This window comes from Plecotus auritus (genome assembly GCF_963455305.1).
Source record: "Plecotus auritus genome assembly, chromosome: 12".
NCBI lineage: Eukaryota > Metazoa > Chordata > Mammalia > Chiroptera > Vespertilionidae > Plecotus > Plecotus auritus.
This window is the reverse complement of record NC_137778.1, coordinates 31,917,968-31,934,932: the sequence shown is the minus strand read 5'-3', so window position 1 is coordinate 31,934,932 and position 16,965 is coordinate 31,917,968. Positions and strand designations below refer to the sequence as shown.

General features: G+C 42.2%; 1 protein-coding gene across 4 annotated transcripts in view; it reads left to right on the top strand.

Annotated features, from left to right (window-relative positions):
* Positions 1 to 537: 537 nt before the first annotated feature.
* POGZ (pogo transposable element derived with ZNF domain) overlaps positions 538 to 16,965 on the top strand; it is a 40,905-nt gene continuing 24,477 nt past the window's right edge. For all 4 annotated transcript variants that reach the window (XM_080649183.1, XM_080649182.1, XM_080649180.1 and 1 more), the window contains exons 1-3: positions 538 to 858; positions 11,885 to 12,009; positions 13,006 to 13,164. In XM_080649183.1, the coding sequence (XP_080505309.1) occupies positions 11,886 to 12,009; positions 13,006 to 13,164 (283 nt within the window). In that variant the 5' untranslated portion in view covers positions 538 to 858; position 11,885. The remainder of the gene's footprint in view (positions 859 to 11,884; positions 12,010 to 13,005; positions 13,165 to 16,965) is intronic.

Below are 16,965 nucleotides of genomic sequence, written 5' to 3'. Positions count from 1 at the left end.
TTCAGAATCCAGGAGGATTCAGGGTAAAATGGCTTTTAAAAAGTTCTTCACTTAAGGCTGCCATAAGGCTACTTGGCTGAATGTCTCTTGAGGAAGAGTGTCATTTTGCTGCCTTTGTTCCCATGACAGTTGTTGGGGTCACTGGGCCTCACCATCTGGCCTGTGACATGAGGTTCCCCTCCTGATGAGGTGGAAGCCTTGAGTGGAAAGTGGGGACATTCCCAAAATTTTCCTCAAAAGTCCAGGCAAGTGAACTGGGGAACATTTCCTTTGGAAATCCCATTTCCCTCACCCACCAGAATTTATATTCTGTAGAAATCTGCTTCTGAAGCTAATTATTCTTTATTTCATATTTTAAAATAATAAATGTTTTTATTTATTTATTTATTTGCAGGCCCAGACGAACTTGATTAGAAAAGAAGCCCAGGCGGGGGTTAGGCTGAGCCCATGACGTGCCCCACACCCCAACCAATGGAAAGGCCACGAAAGGGGGAGGGCGGAAGTGACGAGCCATATCCCTCCGCGGGGCGAGAGGGTCGGTGGGGGGAGTCGGCGTCTCTCTCCCCCGCGCCAGCTCCTGTACACGGAGCCGCATTCCTTGGCCCTCCCACCCCCTCCCTCGGGGCCCCCCCCGCCCCCCTCGGGGAAAAAAAATCCATCCCAAATCACTCGAACACGAGGGAGGTTTCCTCGCACCCTCAGGGAGACGAGCTTTCAACGGTTCCCCCTTCTCCGTCTCCCCCCAAGCCCCCGTCCCCTCCCCTGCTCCCACCCCCTTCTCCCGGCACCGAGTGCAGGTCCCTTTAAGGCGACGGCGCCTTCTCCGGGTCAGACTACCGGCGGCGACGACCACGGGAGGTGAGTGAGCGAGCCTTCTCTCTCCCCACCCCCTTCTCCCGGGGGTTCCGTTATCTTTTCGTTCGGCAAGGCGTTCGGAGGCGAGACAATGAGAGGGGGATGGGGCGGGTACGCAGGGTGGAGGCGGGGGGCCGGTGGCGCGCGCCCCCGCCCCCCGCGAGTGGCGAGTAGCGGCGCGGCCCGCGGCGGCGGCTGGCGTGGGGTGCGGCGCGCGAGCGCGAATGTGAGTGCGTGCGACCCGCTGGAGCCGCGCGGCGGCCGGGCCGGGAGGCCCCTGCCTGCTTGCCGGAGCCCCCGCCCCCCGGCGGCCGCCGTGGCGCGCGCGCGCGCGCGCACTCGAGCCCCACGGCCCCGCACACCCGACGTCCACACGCACGCCCCGGCGCGAGGCGTCTCGGAGGAGTGGGCGGCGCGGGTGCGGGCAGCGGCCCGCTGGGGAAGGGGCGGGGGTGCGGGCGGCGGCGAGACGGCGGGAGGGGCAGGCGTGGGGCCGGGGGCCGAGGCTGCGCTGGGGAGGCGGGCGGGGGTGACGTCCCCTGGGTCGGGGAGTGCTGGGCCTGCTCCGCTCCCCTCGCTCCTGGGAAAGAGCGGGGCGCTCTTTTTGAGTGCGAGGAGGAAAAGGAGTGATGGCTTAGCCTCTCCCTGTGTTATGTAATCCCCACTTGGTCCAGGAGCGCATCCCCAGCCTCAGTGCACTGCAGTTAGTTATCAAGTCTCCTCCCTCGGCCCTACATTTTTTTGGGATGGCGCCGAGACTTACAAAATGGGATGGGGCGGAAAAATATTTTCTGGTGATTATATTCCGCCGCGGTGGGCGCCATGTTTATCCCAGGGACTATTTTCTCTGGATTCTTATCACCCACTCTGAAAAGGAGTGATTTCGTAGATCCACCTGCTTTCCCTCCTTTCTGGGAGTTTTCCTGATTTCTTCTCCCGTTAGACGCGGGATTCCCTCACACTCCCTGGACGTTTCTCTGCTCAATAGTCCTGGACCTTCTTAGCTCAAAAAGGTAGAGTTGAAAAGAGCCCAGTCTCATTTTTCAGATGGAGATTGAGGGACGGTAGTACTGTCTCAGCCCTCTTGCTGCAGACTGTAGCCCAGCTCTCTACGTTCTTGTTTTGACACCTTGCACCGAAGCTCAGAACCCACATGTCAACTCTGATGGGGTTGTATCTCAAACTAAACTGAAGAAATGAACCGGATGACAAAGGAGCAGGGGAGGCCACTTCCTGGTAAACGACATTGAATTTTGCGACACCCCTCTCCTCCTTGCTCTTGGGACTGGGCATTGGACTCTGAATTTGATCCACTTAGCACAATTCTTGGAGTTCATAAAAAGTAACTTGGAAATTGCTAAAAGTGCAATTTGGTAGGGTCTCATCCCCAAGTCTGATGGTGAGGGAGGTGTCATCTCTACATTTTTAACTGCTGTCCTCAGTTGAGGCTGATTAAGGTAACTTCCACATTGAGAACTGTTGGTCTATATGAAGGTGCTCAAAATAAAACCTTAAAACAAAATTGCAATCTGTGTCCTTGGTTTCCTGCTTTTTTCCTGTGTTGGTGTGTATCTCAAACTAAATGAACTTAACAGAATGAAGACTTGGGGTGAACAGGGTTTTGTTGGTGTTTTCACCCCTCCTTGAACCAGTGGTATAATCTAGGAAAGCAGTTCAGAAAGTATGATCTACTGATAAATGGGGACCTCCTCCCATTTATCTCCTCCTTGAGGAGAGCCAGGAGGTTATAACTATTTCCAAAATAACACGAAAATGCTGTTTATCTTCTTCACTGACATTTGCACTCATGCTCCAAAAGCAAGGATGGGTAAAACTAGTGTTGGTGTTTTAGCACAAAGCAAAGAAGTTGAGTGAAACTACAATCGTTACTTGAGAATGTCTTTGATGAAGCAATAAAAATAATTAAATCTCAGACTGAGACCTAGGGAGTATCATGCTAAGTGAAATAAGTCGGAGAAAGACAAGTACACATAATCTCACTCGTGTGGAATCTAATTAACAAAATAAACTGATGAATGGAGTCGATCCAGAGACATGGAAGCATGGAACAGAGTGCGGAATCGGAGGGAAGGGATAGGTGGGTGGGTGGGAAGTAATCAACCAAAGAACTTGTATGCATATATGTATAACCCACGGGCACAGATAGGGTGGTGAAGGCCTGGGGCGGGGGGCAGGGGCAGGCTGGAGGGGGTCAATGGGAGGAAAAGGGGGACTTATACTCTCAACAATAAAGATTAAAAAATATATATATCAGCCCTTGAGTTCAAGTCTTCTTAATTTTTAAGTATCTGTGACCAAATGGGAAGTATGCTTAAAGTACTTATGCTGCCTAACAAGGTCTGATCCATGTCATAAGGAAAAGTACTTGTGAGATTGAGTTGTGGAACGGCATTTTTACTTGAAAGAATGACTGACATTAGTTTTTTACACTTGAGTGTTTGGTGGATGTTTTCTTGAATGAAGCGAGCTTGTCACTTAGAGGAAAACAGTTGACATCATTTTGTTACCAATGATAAAAATTTGAGAGTGAAATTAGAATTCTCAAATGTCGACATCTTGCCCAGCTGGGGTGGCTCAGTGGTGGAGTGTTGACCTATGAACCAGGAAGTCATGGTTCAATTTCCTATCAGAACACATATCCGAGTTTCGTGCTTGTGCCCAATTAGGGGGCATGTAGGAGGGATACTTACTAACTGTAACCATGTGCGAGTTACTTAATCTCACTAAACTTCCGTTTTGACCTCATCTGTAAAACGTAGTTACTTAAGGGCAAAAAATCGTGAGAATCACAGAGATAATGAATGTAAAGTGCATAATACCTGGCTGTGTCACAGTAAAATAAAACATATTTCCAGACGATGTTGTGTCTTTATTCTCCATATATGTTTTTGTTGAAGGTGGAGACCTCTGATTTAAATTACAAACCCTGGAGCTGGTTGGTGCTTGTCATATTAATATGGTACGACTTTGATAGATTCTTTGGCATTCTGGTTTGTGATATTAAGGCATAGCCACAAAAATATTTTTACATGTAACTCTGGGGAGGAGAGGGGGAGGGAAATAGACTAATGTTTTGCTAGTTTTAACAGAGTTAAATGCAGTTGAGGGACTAAAAATGGAATTTAGACCACATACAACTGTCCGTGAAGAAAAACTTTTATTGGGAGAGGGACTCCTGAATATTAAACCCTTTGAAAATAGGGAACTTATTGCTTACTTTAGTTGTTTTAGTAAACAGCATATAACTTAATATTTGGGTGCTTATTGATAGATTTGTTGTCAGAAAAGTGGAAAGCATTTTGTGTTTGGGAATAGTAGACAGATTATTAAAACTATTTAAGAATCCATTGTGAATACTACACATAACAGATCCTTTGAGGGATAAAATGGGCTATGCAAAGGATTGGATAAATAAAAGCTTATTACAGGTTTAACAATAATTCATTTTATAGCCATATTAAGGAGTCAGCCCTGTAGGTTTTCTGTAGTGAATCCTTTTTAAAGCTCCAAATTGAGGTAACTTGTTTATTTCTCACCCTACAGGAAGAGAGTGATGTTCTTAATTTTTTTGTTTATTAAAACATTTTTCCTGTTCCAAGTGTTCTTTGTATATTGATTTATGAGCTATTATGTACTAGCAGTGAATTAAAAATTTAGATTCTGAATTCTTTGTTCCTGGGATTGACTTTACAGATATGAAAGAAACAGACAAATTAAAGGAATTCAAAGTTTCAGAACCAAATCTGTCTGGGGAGCTATGGTAGAAAACAGATGTTTTCCTAATCTTATTTGAGATGAAGATAAGATAAACATTTGCTGCCCATTAAATACCTCAAAAGTAGACTGGTAGGTATATCTGCAGGATTCTTTTTGCTGCTTTTAAATAACTTCATGTATAAAGAGGCTCTTTGTACCTTGTCTTCCCAATTATATAGGCTTTTACTGATTAGTTGATTATATAGGACCTGAATATAAAATAGACTACCATATATGCCAGCATTTAAGACAATTCACTCCTCCCTAGAAAGGTCTGAACCTGGTAAACCCACATTATGGATGGAAGGATGAATGCCAAATACTTAACATGTTAAGCGCCAAGCCTGTTTTGTCTTCCTTTCTGTTTAGCCCACAATATCCGATTTCACGTATATGCTGGCGGCTGGAAACTGACGTGGTCCAGATGGAAAGTATAGTGTCAGTCACCGGTGACTGACATGGCGCTTAATGTGTTAAAAGACTGCAGGAATTGCTAATAGTCTTGTGTGAGCTGTGGTATTGAGTAAAGCTTATCTAGTGCACAAAATTCATGTTGCTAGTACAATCTCTATATATAAGCTAAGCGACCATTACAATGGAATGACCGGTCGCTATGACACGCACTGACCACCAGGGGGCAGACGCTCAGCACAGGAGCTGCCTGCAGGCCCTGATTGCCAGTGGGGCCTGCCAGCCAACCTCCTGGTCCCTCCCCTGGCTGGCAGGCCCTGATTGCCCAATCAGGGCCGGGCCCCTGTGTTTGGACGGGGAACCGGGGGTGGGTGGCGGTGGATGCAGGCAGCTAGGGAAGGAGGAGGCGGGGAACCTGATTGGCCCTGATTACCGGCCAGGCCTAGGGACCCCACCCGTGCATGGATTTCGTGCACCTGGGCTCTAGTCTCTATATATAAAAGCCTAATATGCTAATTGTCCAACTATTCAACCAGTTTCTATGATGCACGCTGAACCCCAGGGAGCAGACACTCCAGCCAGTAGGTTAGCTTGCTGCTGGGGTCTGGCCGATTGGGACTGGGCGAGACAGGCCAGGCATGCCCTGGAGCCAACCTCCCGCAGTCCCTCCCTGGCCTCTAAAATTTCTTCTAATTAATTTCCTTTCAATGTGCACGAATCTGTGCACCAGGCCCCTAGTTGTTACTATAAAATACAGAAACCATATATGTTACCAAGATGTCGAATAATGAATGGCCCTGGCCGGTTTGGCTCAGTGGATAGAGTGTTGGGATAAAGGGTTGTGGGTATGATTCCAGTCAAGGGCATGTACCTCATTTGCAGGCTAAATTCCCAGCCCTGGTCAGGGCACATGCTGGAGGCAACCAATCGATGTGTCTTTCTCACATCGATGTTTCTCTCCCTCTGTCTCTCCCTCTGCTTTCTATTCTAAGAATCAATGGAAAAATATCCTTGGGTGATGATTAACAGCAACAAAAAAGATGGGGAATAATGAATTGGGTTAATGGAACATGGCAATGTTCATCTCATTTTAGACTACCTCTGACAAACCTTAGATTAATTTTTTTTTCAAATATTGATTATTGTGCTATATCTTAAGAAATGTGCATGCAATCTGTATGAGAATTGCTTCTAGAAATAAGAACAGGTTAACAGAAAATTCAACCAACAAAGCTACCAGTTTGACTTAGTAAATGGCAAAAAGATGACAGACTATCCTATCTAATAAAGAGAGGAATATGCTAATTGACCCTCACGCAGTTGCAAAGATGACTGTGGCCACAGCCGATAAGGGGGGAATATGGTAATTGACTGTCCCGCCCTCAAAGATGGCAGCGCCCACAGACAATAAGGAGGGAATATGCTAATTGACTGCCCTGCCCTCAAAGATGGTGGTGCCCAGTCCCCTCAGCCCCACCAGGGCGGCAGGCATGCAGCAAGGCTGGGCAAGGCACAGGCAAGCCTTGGATGGTGGCTGCCCAGCTGCCCAGGGCCAGCCGAGGCTTGTGCTGCTGGCAGTGGCAGCAGCAGAGGTGTGATGGGGCATCGCCTTCCCCTGATCGCTGGGTCGCCTCCTGCCCCTGAGGTCTCCTGGACTGTGAGAGGGGACAGGCCGCGCTGAGGGACCCCCTCTCCAGTGCATGAATTTTCATGCACTGGGCCTCTAGTTGTAGTATAAAATATCACAACCAAAATATGAGTTAGGTAGTTTTTCTCCCCAGCTTTTTTTTTTTTTTTTCCATTTCTGAGGTACAGTTGATAAAAAATTTTAAGATATTTGAAATATACATCATGGTGATTTGATATACATTGTGAAAGGATCCCCCCTATCTAGTCAATTAATATGTCCATCACCTCACTTATTTATTTACTTATTTACTTATTTTGGTGAGAACATTTTAAGTTCTACTCACTTAGCAAATTTCAGATATGTAGTACAGTGTTATCAACTATAGTCACCGTATTATACATTAAATTCACAGACCTTTTTATCTGATCCCTCAGCTTTTTACTAATAAAATTCCATGTATGTACAAAAGGTAAAAATACTATAAGGAGTACCTACACTACCTAACATTAAAAAATATTTTTTATTTATTGATGTGTGTTTTTATGAGAGAAACATTGATTTGTTGTTTTTTTAAATTTTTTTAAAAATTTATTGATATTTTACAGAGAGGAAGGGAGAGGGATAGAGAGCTAGAAACATCGATGAGAAAGAAACATCGATCAGCTGCCTCCTGCACACCTCCCACCAGGGATGTGCCCCCAACCAATGCACATGCCCTTGACCGGAATCGAACCCGGGACCCTTGAGTCTGCAGGCCGACGCTCTATCCACTGAGCCAAACCGGTTTTGGCAGAAACATTGATTTGTTGTTTCACTTATTTAAACATCCATTAGTTGTTTCTTGTATGTGCTCTGCTGGGGATGATCAAACCCACAATTGTTTTTTAAGAGAGAGAGGAAGGGAAGGGAATGCAGGGGTGAGGGTGGGGGGGGGGGGAGAGAAACATCGATTGGCTACCTCCCATACATGCCCCTACCAGGGCAAGGATTGAGCCTGCAATCGAGGTACTTGCCCTTGACTGGGAACCAAACCTAAGAGTCTTCAGTCCACAGTCTGATCCACAGGCTAAGGCTCTATCCACTGAGCCAAACCGCTGGGACCAAACCCACAATTTTGCCATATCGGACTATGTTCTAACCTACTGAGCTTCCCAGCCAGGGTCAAGATGCAACAACTTTTAACATATTGGCATATTTGATGTCTCTTTAAAAATGCCAAAATATCTGTATATTTGCTGAACCAGTTGAAAGTCACAGCCATAACACTTACATTAAATATTTAATATATCTGCTACATAATGCTAATATCATTATCCTTTCTAAAAAATTCCCAAATGGCATCTAGTAACTTCAGGAATACCTTGGAGATAATGTGGGTTTGGTTCCAGACTATCGCGATAAAGCAAGTCACACCATTTTTTTGGTTTCTCGGTGCATATAAAAGTTATGTTTACAATATGCTGAAATCTGTTATAAACAGTACAATAGCATTATGTCTGAAAACACAATGTGCAGACCTTAATTAAAAATACTTCATGGCTGAAAAGTGCTAACCATCATCTGAGACTGTTAGGAAAATGGCGCCGATAGACTTGCTCAACACAGGGTTGCCATACACCTTCTACTTGTAGAAAATGCAGTTATCTGTGAAGCACCATAAAACAAGGCATGCGTGTATTCTATACTCAGCTGCTCCTTTTGTCTCAAAATGTTACTTATAGTTCTTTTATGAACCAGAATCCAGTAAAGACTCACGTGTTGCATTTATGTCTAGTTTCTTTTCATCAACTTTGGTCTTCTCACTGTGTGTGTGTATATTGACATTTTAAAGGAGACCATGTCATATATAATATTTCATATTCTGCATTTGTCTGATTATTTCCTTATAGAAGGTCTCAGCTTTCTGGATTTATCTCATTATTTCTTTGTGGTGCTACTTATTCCTCTATTGCTGTATTTCCTATAAATCGGAGGTTACATTTAAATTCTTGCTTTTGACGTATGTAATACTTTCTACAATAAAGGTTTTAAAACATGCTTGCTTTAAATATATTTTATTGATTTTTTACAGAGAGGAAGGGAGAGGGATAAAGAGTTAGAAACATTGAAGAGAAAGAAACATCGATCAGCCGCCTCCTGCACGCCCCCCACTGGGGATGTTCCCACAACCAAGGCACATGCCCCCGACCGAAATCGAACCTGGGACCCCAGAGTCCGCATGCCGACGCTCTATCCACTGAGCCAAACCGGTTAGGGCAAAACATGCTTGCTTTAGACGGCCAGCCTGGCTCAGTGGGACCTATAAACCAGGAGGTCACGGTTCAATTCCAGGGCACATAGCCGGGTTACGGGCTCAATCCCCAGTGGAGGGCATGCATGAGGCAGCCAGTCAGTGATTCTCATCATTGTTTCTATTTCTCTCCCTTCCTCTCTGAAATTAAAAAAAAAAAAATATGTATGTATGTATATATACATTTTTTTAAAGAAAAAATGTCCAGGAGAGTGTGTGTATGTGTGTGTGTATGTGTGTGTGTAAAATTAAGTTAAAGGTTTGGTGTGGAAAGAGGCTAAACATGAGTAGAATGATAGTTTGGGAAGATCCATACATTTTAGTACCACATATATAGTAATTCCTGTCTTTGGTCAAAAATAGTCGAAAGGTGACTATATACCATGGATCACTTGAAAGACCAAAGAGAATGATGATGTTTCTTTCTTCAGCATCTTGGTGGATATAATAAATACAGCATTTCATCATATTAATGAAGATTTCTTTTTTATAATGAAGGATGCTAAATTTGCATTTTTCATTTTTAAAGTTTGACTGAAGTATTTAGGTTGATATCTATTGTAACATGGCCCATCTTTCCAACGAAGTTAAATTTTTGTACTCTGAGCTAGAGATGGTGAAATGAAAGTAATGATCATGTTCTGAGATAAGAGTGTAGGTCAGATAGCTCTATTTATTTTGAAGGAAAATTTTCTATAGATTGCTCAGCATATGTATGGAGAGTTTGCTTGCAGCTGGTCAGAGCTGAAAGAAGATTTTTAAAAAATATACATTTATTGATTTTTTTACAGGGCGGAAAGGGAGAGGGATAGAGAGTTTGAAACATTGATGAGAAACATCGGTCAGCTGCCTCCTGCACACCCCCTCCTAGGGATGTGCCTGCAACCAAGGTACATGCCCTTGACGGGAATCGAACCTGGGACCCTTAAGTCTGCAGGCCGATGCTCTAGCCCAGCCGTGGGCAAACTACGGCCCCCGGGCCGGATCCGGCCCATTCGGCTGTTCTATCCGGCCTGCGGAGCCGAAAGAGCAGAGGGTTCTCTTGCTCTCCCCTCTGCTCCTTTACTTTGAATTTATATTAGTTCACACAAACACTCCATCCATGCTTTTGTTCCGGCCCTCTGGTCCAGTTTAAGAACCCATTGTGGCCCTCGAGTCAAAAAGTTTGCCCACCCCTGCTCTAGCCACTGAGCCAAACCGGTTAGGGCAGTGGTTGGCAAACTGCGGCTCGCGAGCCACATGCGGCTCGCTGCTCTGTTGACTAATGAGTTTGCTGACCACTGGGTTAGGGCATGAAAGAAGATTCTTTAAAACCATCTATAGAGGTTTTCCACATATATATGTATTCTTCTGGGTTTGATATTTATGCATTAATCATCTATTGCCTGTGGCTCTCAGAAAGTTATACAGCAATGAACAATGTATAAAATTAAGTACTGTAGTTGGGGCCATAGCTAGTGTGCCCAGTGATCAGAGCACCAGCCTGTGCACTGAAGGGTGTGCCAGGTTTAATTCCTGGTCAAGGGCACAAACCTGGGTTGCAGGGGATGCATTCGGAAGGCAACCAATCGATGTGTCTCTGTCGCATTCTCTCTCTCCCCCCCCCCCCCCCGCACCTCCCTACACTCTCTAAAAATCAGTGGAAAAAAATATCCTGAGGTGAGGATTAACAAAACAAAAGTAGTTAGGGAGGCAAGTTTAGAGTGTTACCTTTTTCAGTGGAATTAGACTGGAAAATACAGCTGTGTATAGTCTTGGCTCAAAGAATGACTGATATGGACTTGGTTTCTTTTTAATTCAATTTATGGCTAGCATTGTCTTTAATATATGTAAATTAAATATGAAACTAAGAAAATTTAAGTTGGTATCTTAGATCTTTTTCTTTTCTTGCTCATTCCTTCTCCCCTTTGTGGTTTTGGGGAAACAAATAATTAAAAAGAATATTAGACTACTTAGAAGCAAATTAATAAGCACTTAACCCATTAAAACTGGGCACTTGGCTGTAGCTAGTTAACTCACTGAGGCATTGCCTGGATTTTTTAAAATTTCAAGAGAACCATGCCATCTAGTTGGGCATCTCACAGACTAATGCTATCATACTGTATGGACCTCACTACTTAACTCAGGTTGGTGGTTTTGCTTTGTTTTATTTTTGGCTTGGTGGTGTGAAAATTTTACTGAGATACTAAGGGCTTGAGAACCTTTGCATTAAAGGCTTTGTTTGAACATTGAGCAGTAATGCTACTCCCATTCCAAGTCAAAGAAATTGACCTTTAGTCAGCTAATATTGGAGGGCAGAATAGCAATAGCTCTTTGTTTATATTGCAAAGATGTACTAGTAGACTTTGTTTTTAAAAGAAGCACATAGCTGATGCCTGGCCTGTGTGGCTCAGTGGTTGAGTGTCGACCTATGAACCAGGAGGTCACAGTTCAAATCCTAGTCAGGGCACATGCCCGGATTGTGGGCTCAATCCCCAATAGGGCATGTGTAGGAGGCAGCCGACCAATGATTCTCTCATCATTGATGTTTCTATCTCTCCCTCTCTCTTCCTCCCTGGAATCTTCTATAAAAATATATTTACAAAAAAAGAAAATTAAAATGAAGCACGTAGCTGACTTCAAAACTATGGGGGAGTACTAAACAGTAGTAGGGCTGGGACTAGTGTGAGACAAATGAAATTCTCATCTTGGGTGCAAAATATAAGAGGTTGCAAAAAGGCTCAGTAATAAAATAGTATTTAATGTATAATAATTTTGGACCCTTGGAAATAGGGGAGGTTAGAGGACATGGTAGAGAGTAGTACAAGGGGATAGGTTATCAATGGATTCAACAGTCAGATTCAGTGTTTTGTATAAAACACTTTTTTTCCATCCTGGGGTCAATATCTTATTTGATTTTTGATTTTTTTGTTTTTTTGTAGCATGGCGGACACCGACCTGTTTATGGAATGTGAGGAGGAGGAGCTGGAGCCATGGCAGAAAATCAGTGATGTCATTGAGGATTCTGTAGTTGAAGATTATAATTCAGTGGATAAAACTACTACAGGTAACAAAAACGCTTTGATCTTACATTAAGTTGTCTTAATTGAAGGACATTTTTGTTAAGAAAGTGTGAGGTAGGGAAGGACTTTAATAATCCAGGGACGCTTCCTTGTGGCACTGGTGCTACCTTTATTTTCCAGTGTCTAATTTGTATGTGCCTCCGTTTCCTCATACATAAAGTTAGACACACTGTATTTAATTCATTAAAAACATTGAGAGTTGTATTAACCAATATTTACCAAACATCTAGCAATCCTCATACCAAATGATGTATAAACAAGAATGCAAAGTTAATGATGTATGTCAGTGCCCCTTTATGCATGCAGTCCAAAAACAAGTTCACATAGTCTTGGCTTTTTTTTTTTCTTTTACTTGAATTTAGTTTCACTTGTGAGCTGAGTAGAATTTGCTTTGTATCTGCCTTCAAGGACAGTTTACAAACTTAGGCTTATTAGCTTCCCTTTCAAAAAGGTGATGTTGCAGGGTCAAGTTTTAGCCCTGAATTCAGAAAGTGGGTGGTAGTCCTCCCCGCACCTCCTCTGCCAAATTGTGCCTGTTGCTCTCTTTATTTTTATCTTCCTTGCCTTGGGAGCTGAAGATAGCATTGATTTGTGCTGAAACAGGACACAGTTTAGCATTTTGTGGCTGACTTACTATGCATGGTTATGAATACTGGTTGTGGTGCTAATAAAGCTTTGTGTCCTAGAGGTTTTGCTTGACCTGTATAAGCAACACATTAAAATCCCGGTTCAGTGAGCTTCTGACTTTTTTACAACTTCATCAATTAGGAAATGAGACACAGAAAAGGTGGCATTGTGTCTAATTGGTGGAGTGAGGGACACATAGGAGGAGAAATAGATCAACAGTTGGATTTACAAATAATGCAGGAAAACTTTTGGGCATAGACTCCTGCGATAAGATGAAAGGGGAAGATTAGAACAGTATCCTTTAGTGTCAACTGTCCCTGCCTTCAAGTGACTGTGCCTCCCCTTCTCCACAGTTTCTGTGAGCCAGCAGCCAGTCTCAGCTCCAGTGCCCATCTCTGCCCATGCTTCTGTTGCTGGGCACCTCTCTACATCCACCACTGTCAGTAGCAGCGGGGCACAGAACAGCGACAGTACAAAGAAGACTCTTGTCACATTAATTGCCAACAACAATGGTAAGTGGAATTATTGGGAAATTCTTCCGGGGTTAGAGGGAAGAGAGAATTTAAAAAGTCTTAGGAACAGCTAGCTCTACCTGTTTAGCTTTAGGTACTGATGTGGTGTTAGTAGTTGGAGAGTGAATTTAGTAATGATTTTCTGTTGGGCAAGTGATTCAGTAGGTGGTGCTGTTCCTTCTGAGTTAGTGCTGAATTGATGATGGTGCTTCAAGTTGAGTGCAGCGGATTCTTGCTGCTAAAAATTTCTAGGAGAGAAAATGTAAACTCCAAATTTGTAACTGTTGAAAAGATCTGGGTTGAGTTTTTGTTGTTGCTATGGTTTGATTGTTTGTTGTTGTTTTTTAATGAGAAGAGTCCCACTAGTTTGTTAAGAATCCTCCCAGAGTAGATTTGTTTTGTCTTTTTCTCTGGTAGATTCATTTGGTTATTGGGTCCTGGGTATGGAAAATAGGATAGGGCTGTTGTCTACTGGAAGGTGAAAGAGTAGTGTTTTTAGTATATTTATTAACTAGAGAGACTATATAGTGTTGGTTTTTATTTCATTTCTGATAACTATTTCTACACTCTGAAGATGAGTTATTGGCAAGTTATAGCTCAAGATTAAAAACTAGAATAAGCATCTTCATAGAATCATTGCATTGCTGCAAAGGACTTTATTCTTTTTATTTTTTATTGTTTAAAGTATTACATATGTCTTCTTTTTCCCCCCATTGACCCCTCCCTGGTCACTCCCACCCCCCCAGGACAAGCCCCCACCACCCTAATGTCCGTATCTATTGGTTATGCTAATATGCAAGGATTTTATTCTTATTTTATTTAAAAATAAAATAGCTTTATTCATATAAGAATAATATGTGATTATAGAAAAAATAGGCTGAAAAAAAAGGGAAGAAAAAATTTAAAACTATAATCCCACTTTCTGGGTATGACAATTTGTAACTCTTTTTCTGTATATATATATGTACTTTTTGTATACTTCCATATGCTATATGTAGTGATTTACTTTTTTACAAAAATGGAACATACAGACTCTATATTACTCTTTGTCTGCTTTTTTTTTCTTCAATATGTAATAAATGTCTTCTCATTTTACTAAATACTTATCTGACATATTTTTGAAGACTATTTCCCTTTGCTTGGTTAACTTTCATTAACAATAGGTTGTAAGAGGATATATTGTTCTTTTAAAGAGCTATTGTGAACATCTCTGTCTTTATATTCTCACATCTTAGTTCTCAGAATACAGAACTAAGTGTCAAAGATCACAATTTTAAGGATTTTGGTCAATTCTTTTTTCTGGGTTGGAAATGTTGTGTCAGTTTATATTTCCATTAGAAGTGCATATAGCATTCTTACTTGTGGATATAACCATTTATTTCCCTAATGCTTATTACAGTTCCAGTTTTTTGTGATTACAATGACTGGTGAACATTCTCAGGCGTTATATCACTCACTATATAAGCATATCTGCAGTATAAAGTGAGATTGCTAGGTCAGGCATTTCAAATTTGGTGGACAGTGTCAAATTGCCCTAATTGGTGGCTTTAAAAAAATGCCCACCAGTAGCTCTGTCCCCATATGATTGCCAACTTTAAGTATTATTGAACTGAAATCTTTATAATTTCCATAGGTATTTTTTCAATCTTTGGGCACTGAAAATTTATTTTTATCATGTGGAAAATCCATTGCTTTTTTTTCCAACTTATATCTAGGGATCCTCAAATAAAGATGAGGAACCATTACCTAGAAAAGTCTCTCATTTCTACAGGAAACCGAGGCCTATAGTCTAAATCAGCGATCGCCAACCTTTCGGACCTCACGGACCACCAGTGGTCCACGGACCACGGGTTGGCGACCGCTGATCTAAATAATTTGCTTAAGGTCAAATAGTTGGTAAGTGACTAAACTAGATTTTTTTTTTTTTTTTAAATATATTTTATTGATATTTTACAGAGAGGAAGGGAGAGGGATAGAGAGCTAGAAACATCAATGAGAGAGAAACATTGATCAGCTGCCTCCCGCACACCTCCCACTGGGGATGTGCCCGCAACCAAGGTACATGCCCTTGACCGGAATCGAACCCGGGACCCTTCAGTCCGCAGGCCGACGCTCTATCCACTGAGCCAAACCGGTTTCGGCTAAACTAGATTTGAATTATCTAGATTTCAAAGCCTGTGGCCTTTCCACTGTATTTTACTGCTTTTCTTGGTTTCTCTCTACATAATTGTCAAAGTTCTGTTAGCCATCAGTTTAGCTAAATTTTACTTTTATCTGAGGGTTCCAAGGCCCCTGATCAGCATCTCATAACCTAGTCTCCTTGACTCCTTGAATGGACTCCATTCTGAGCCCACCTAGGGTTTGTGTACAAAATTATAAATATACAACATATAGAAATGGATTTTATTTATTTCAGAAACCTCTAGTATTATAAATAAAATAATCCAAGTTCATGGTTTTAAAAAATGGGTATAGACTGGAAACTACAGTTACATATATCTGTGTATTCTTCCAAAAACAGTTCATGCATGGATAAGTGCACATTAATAGGTCCAATTTGTCTTTCTTTTTTTTCTGTACCCTTTTTATCAGATACTCTTGGAATGGTAGCCTAAGTGTAGAGATTAGACATCACAATAGAGTGGATAAAAAATATTCCCTCCCAACAACCCAGTTCCCATTAGCCTTCAGTTTAATTATATTCGTATATTGTCTACTTATTACATTGTTAACATAGCAAGGGAGAATAACTTTTAAGCAATTTAATATTGTTTCACTTAGTGTACCAGGTTCTTTAGAAAGCTAAAACATTGTTTGTTTTCCTACTCTGCACCCTCCTTTTAAACCAGTTTTAAAACCATTCTGGCTCCTAGTTATCAACAGCCACCTTCTCCAGTAATTATATTTTAAAAAACTGTCCCTTTGGAGGGCATTGATTGACCTTTATAATTTACCTGTTTCTCTTATTTTCCTTGCCCTCTCTTCATAAAGAAGAATTTACTTGACTCTTGATTTTAAGAAACATTTATATATACGTGGGAGGGAAGCCAGGGTTTGGAAGAGTAGGAGAACATTAATAGTATTTATAATGCTCTAGTCCTAAACTGGGTAACATTAAATAACATTTATAACTTAAATATATGTAATACTAGAGGCCCGATGCACGAAATTCGTACAAGGGGCTCGGCCCTCGCAGCCCCGGCTTTGTCTGGAAGGTCGTCCAGAAGGTCTTCCGGCTGTCTGGTCTAATTAGCATATTATGCTTTTATTATGATAGATTTTATGTGGATCAAATGTTAAAAGACAACAGGGGGGTGAGGGCAGCAGTGGGGGGGGTGGGAAGGTAATGGGGGCATGAGGACAAATATGTAATACCTTAACCAATAAAGAAATTAAAATGCAAAAAAAAGTTAAAATATAATTAAAATAAAGATTTTTTTGTTAATCTTCACCCTAGGATATTTTTTATTTTTTTAATATGTTTTTATTGATTTCAGAGAGGGGAAGGGAGAGGGAGAGAGAGACAGAAACATCAGTGATGAGAGGGAATCATTGACCTTCTATTTCATAGATCGATGCACAACACTGAGCCATGCTGGCCGGGCTCACTGATTGCTTCTTGTCTGTGCCCTGACCAGGAATCAAACTGGCAACCTTGTTGTATCAAGAGGACACTCTGAGCAACTGGGCTATTCAGCCAGGACAGCATTCTTTATAGCAGTAGAGTTTGTGCAGATTTTATGAGAAACCAAATACTGGTTGATTGCACATAAATGCAAAAATTTCCATCATTTACTTCCT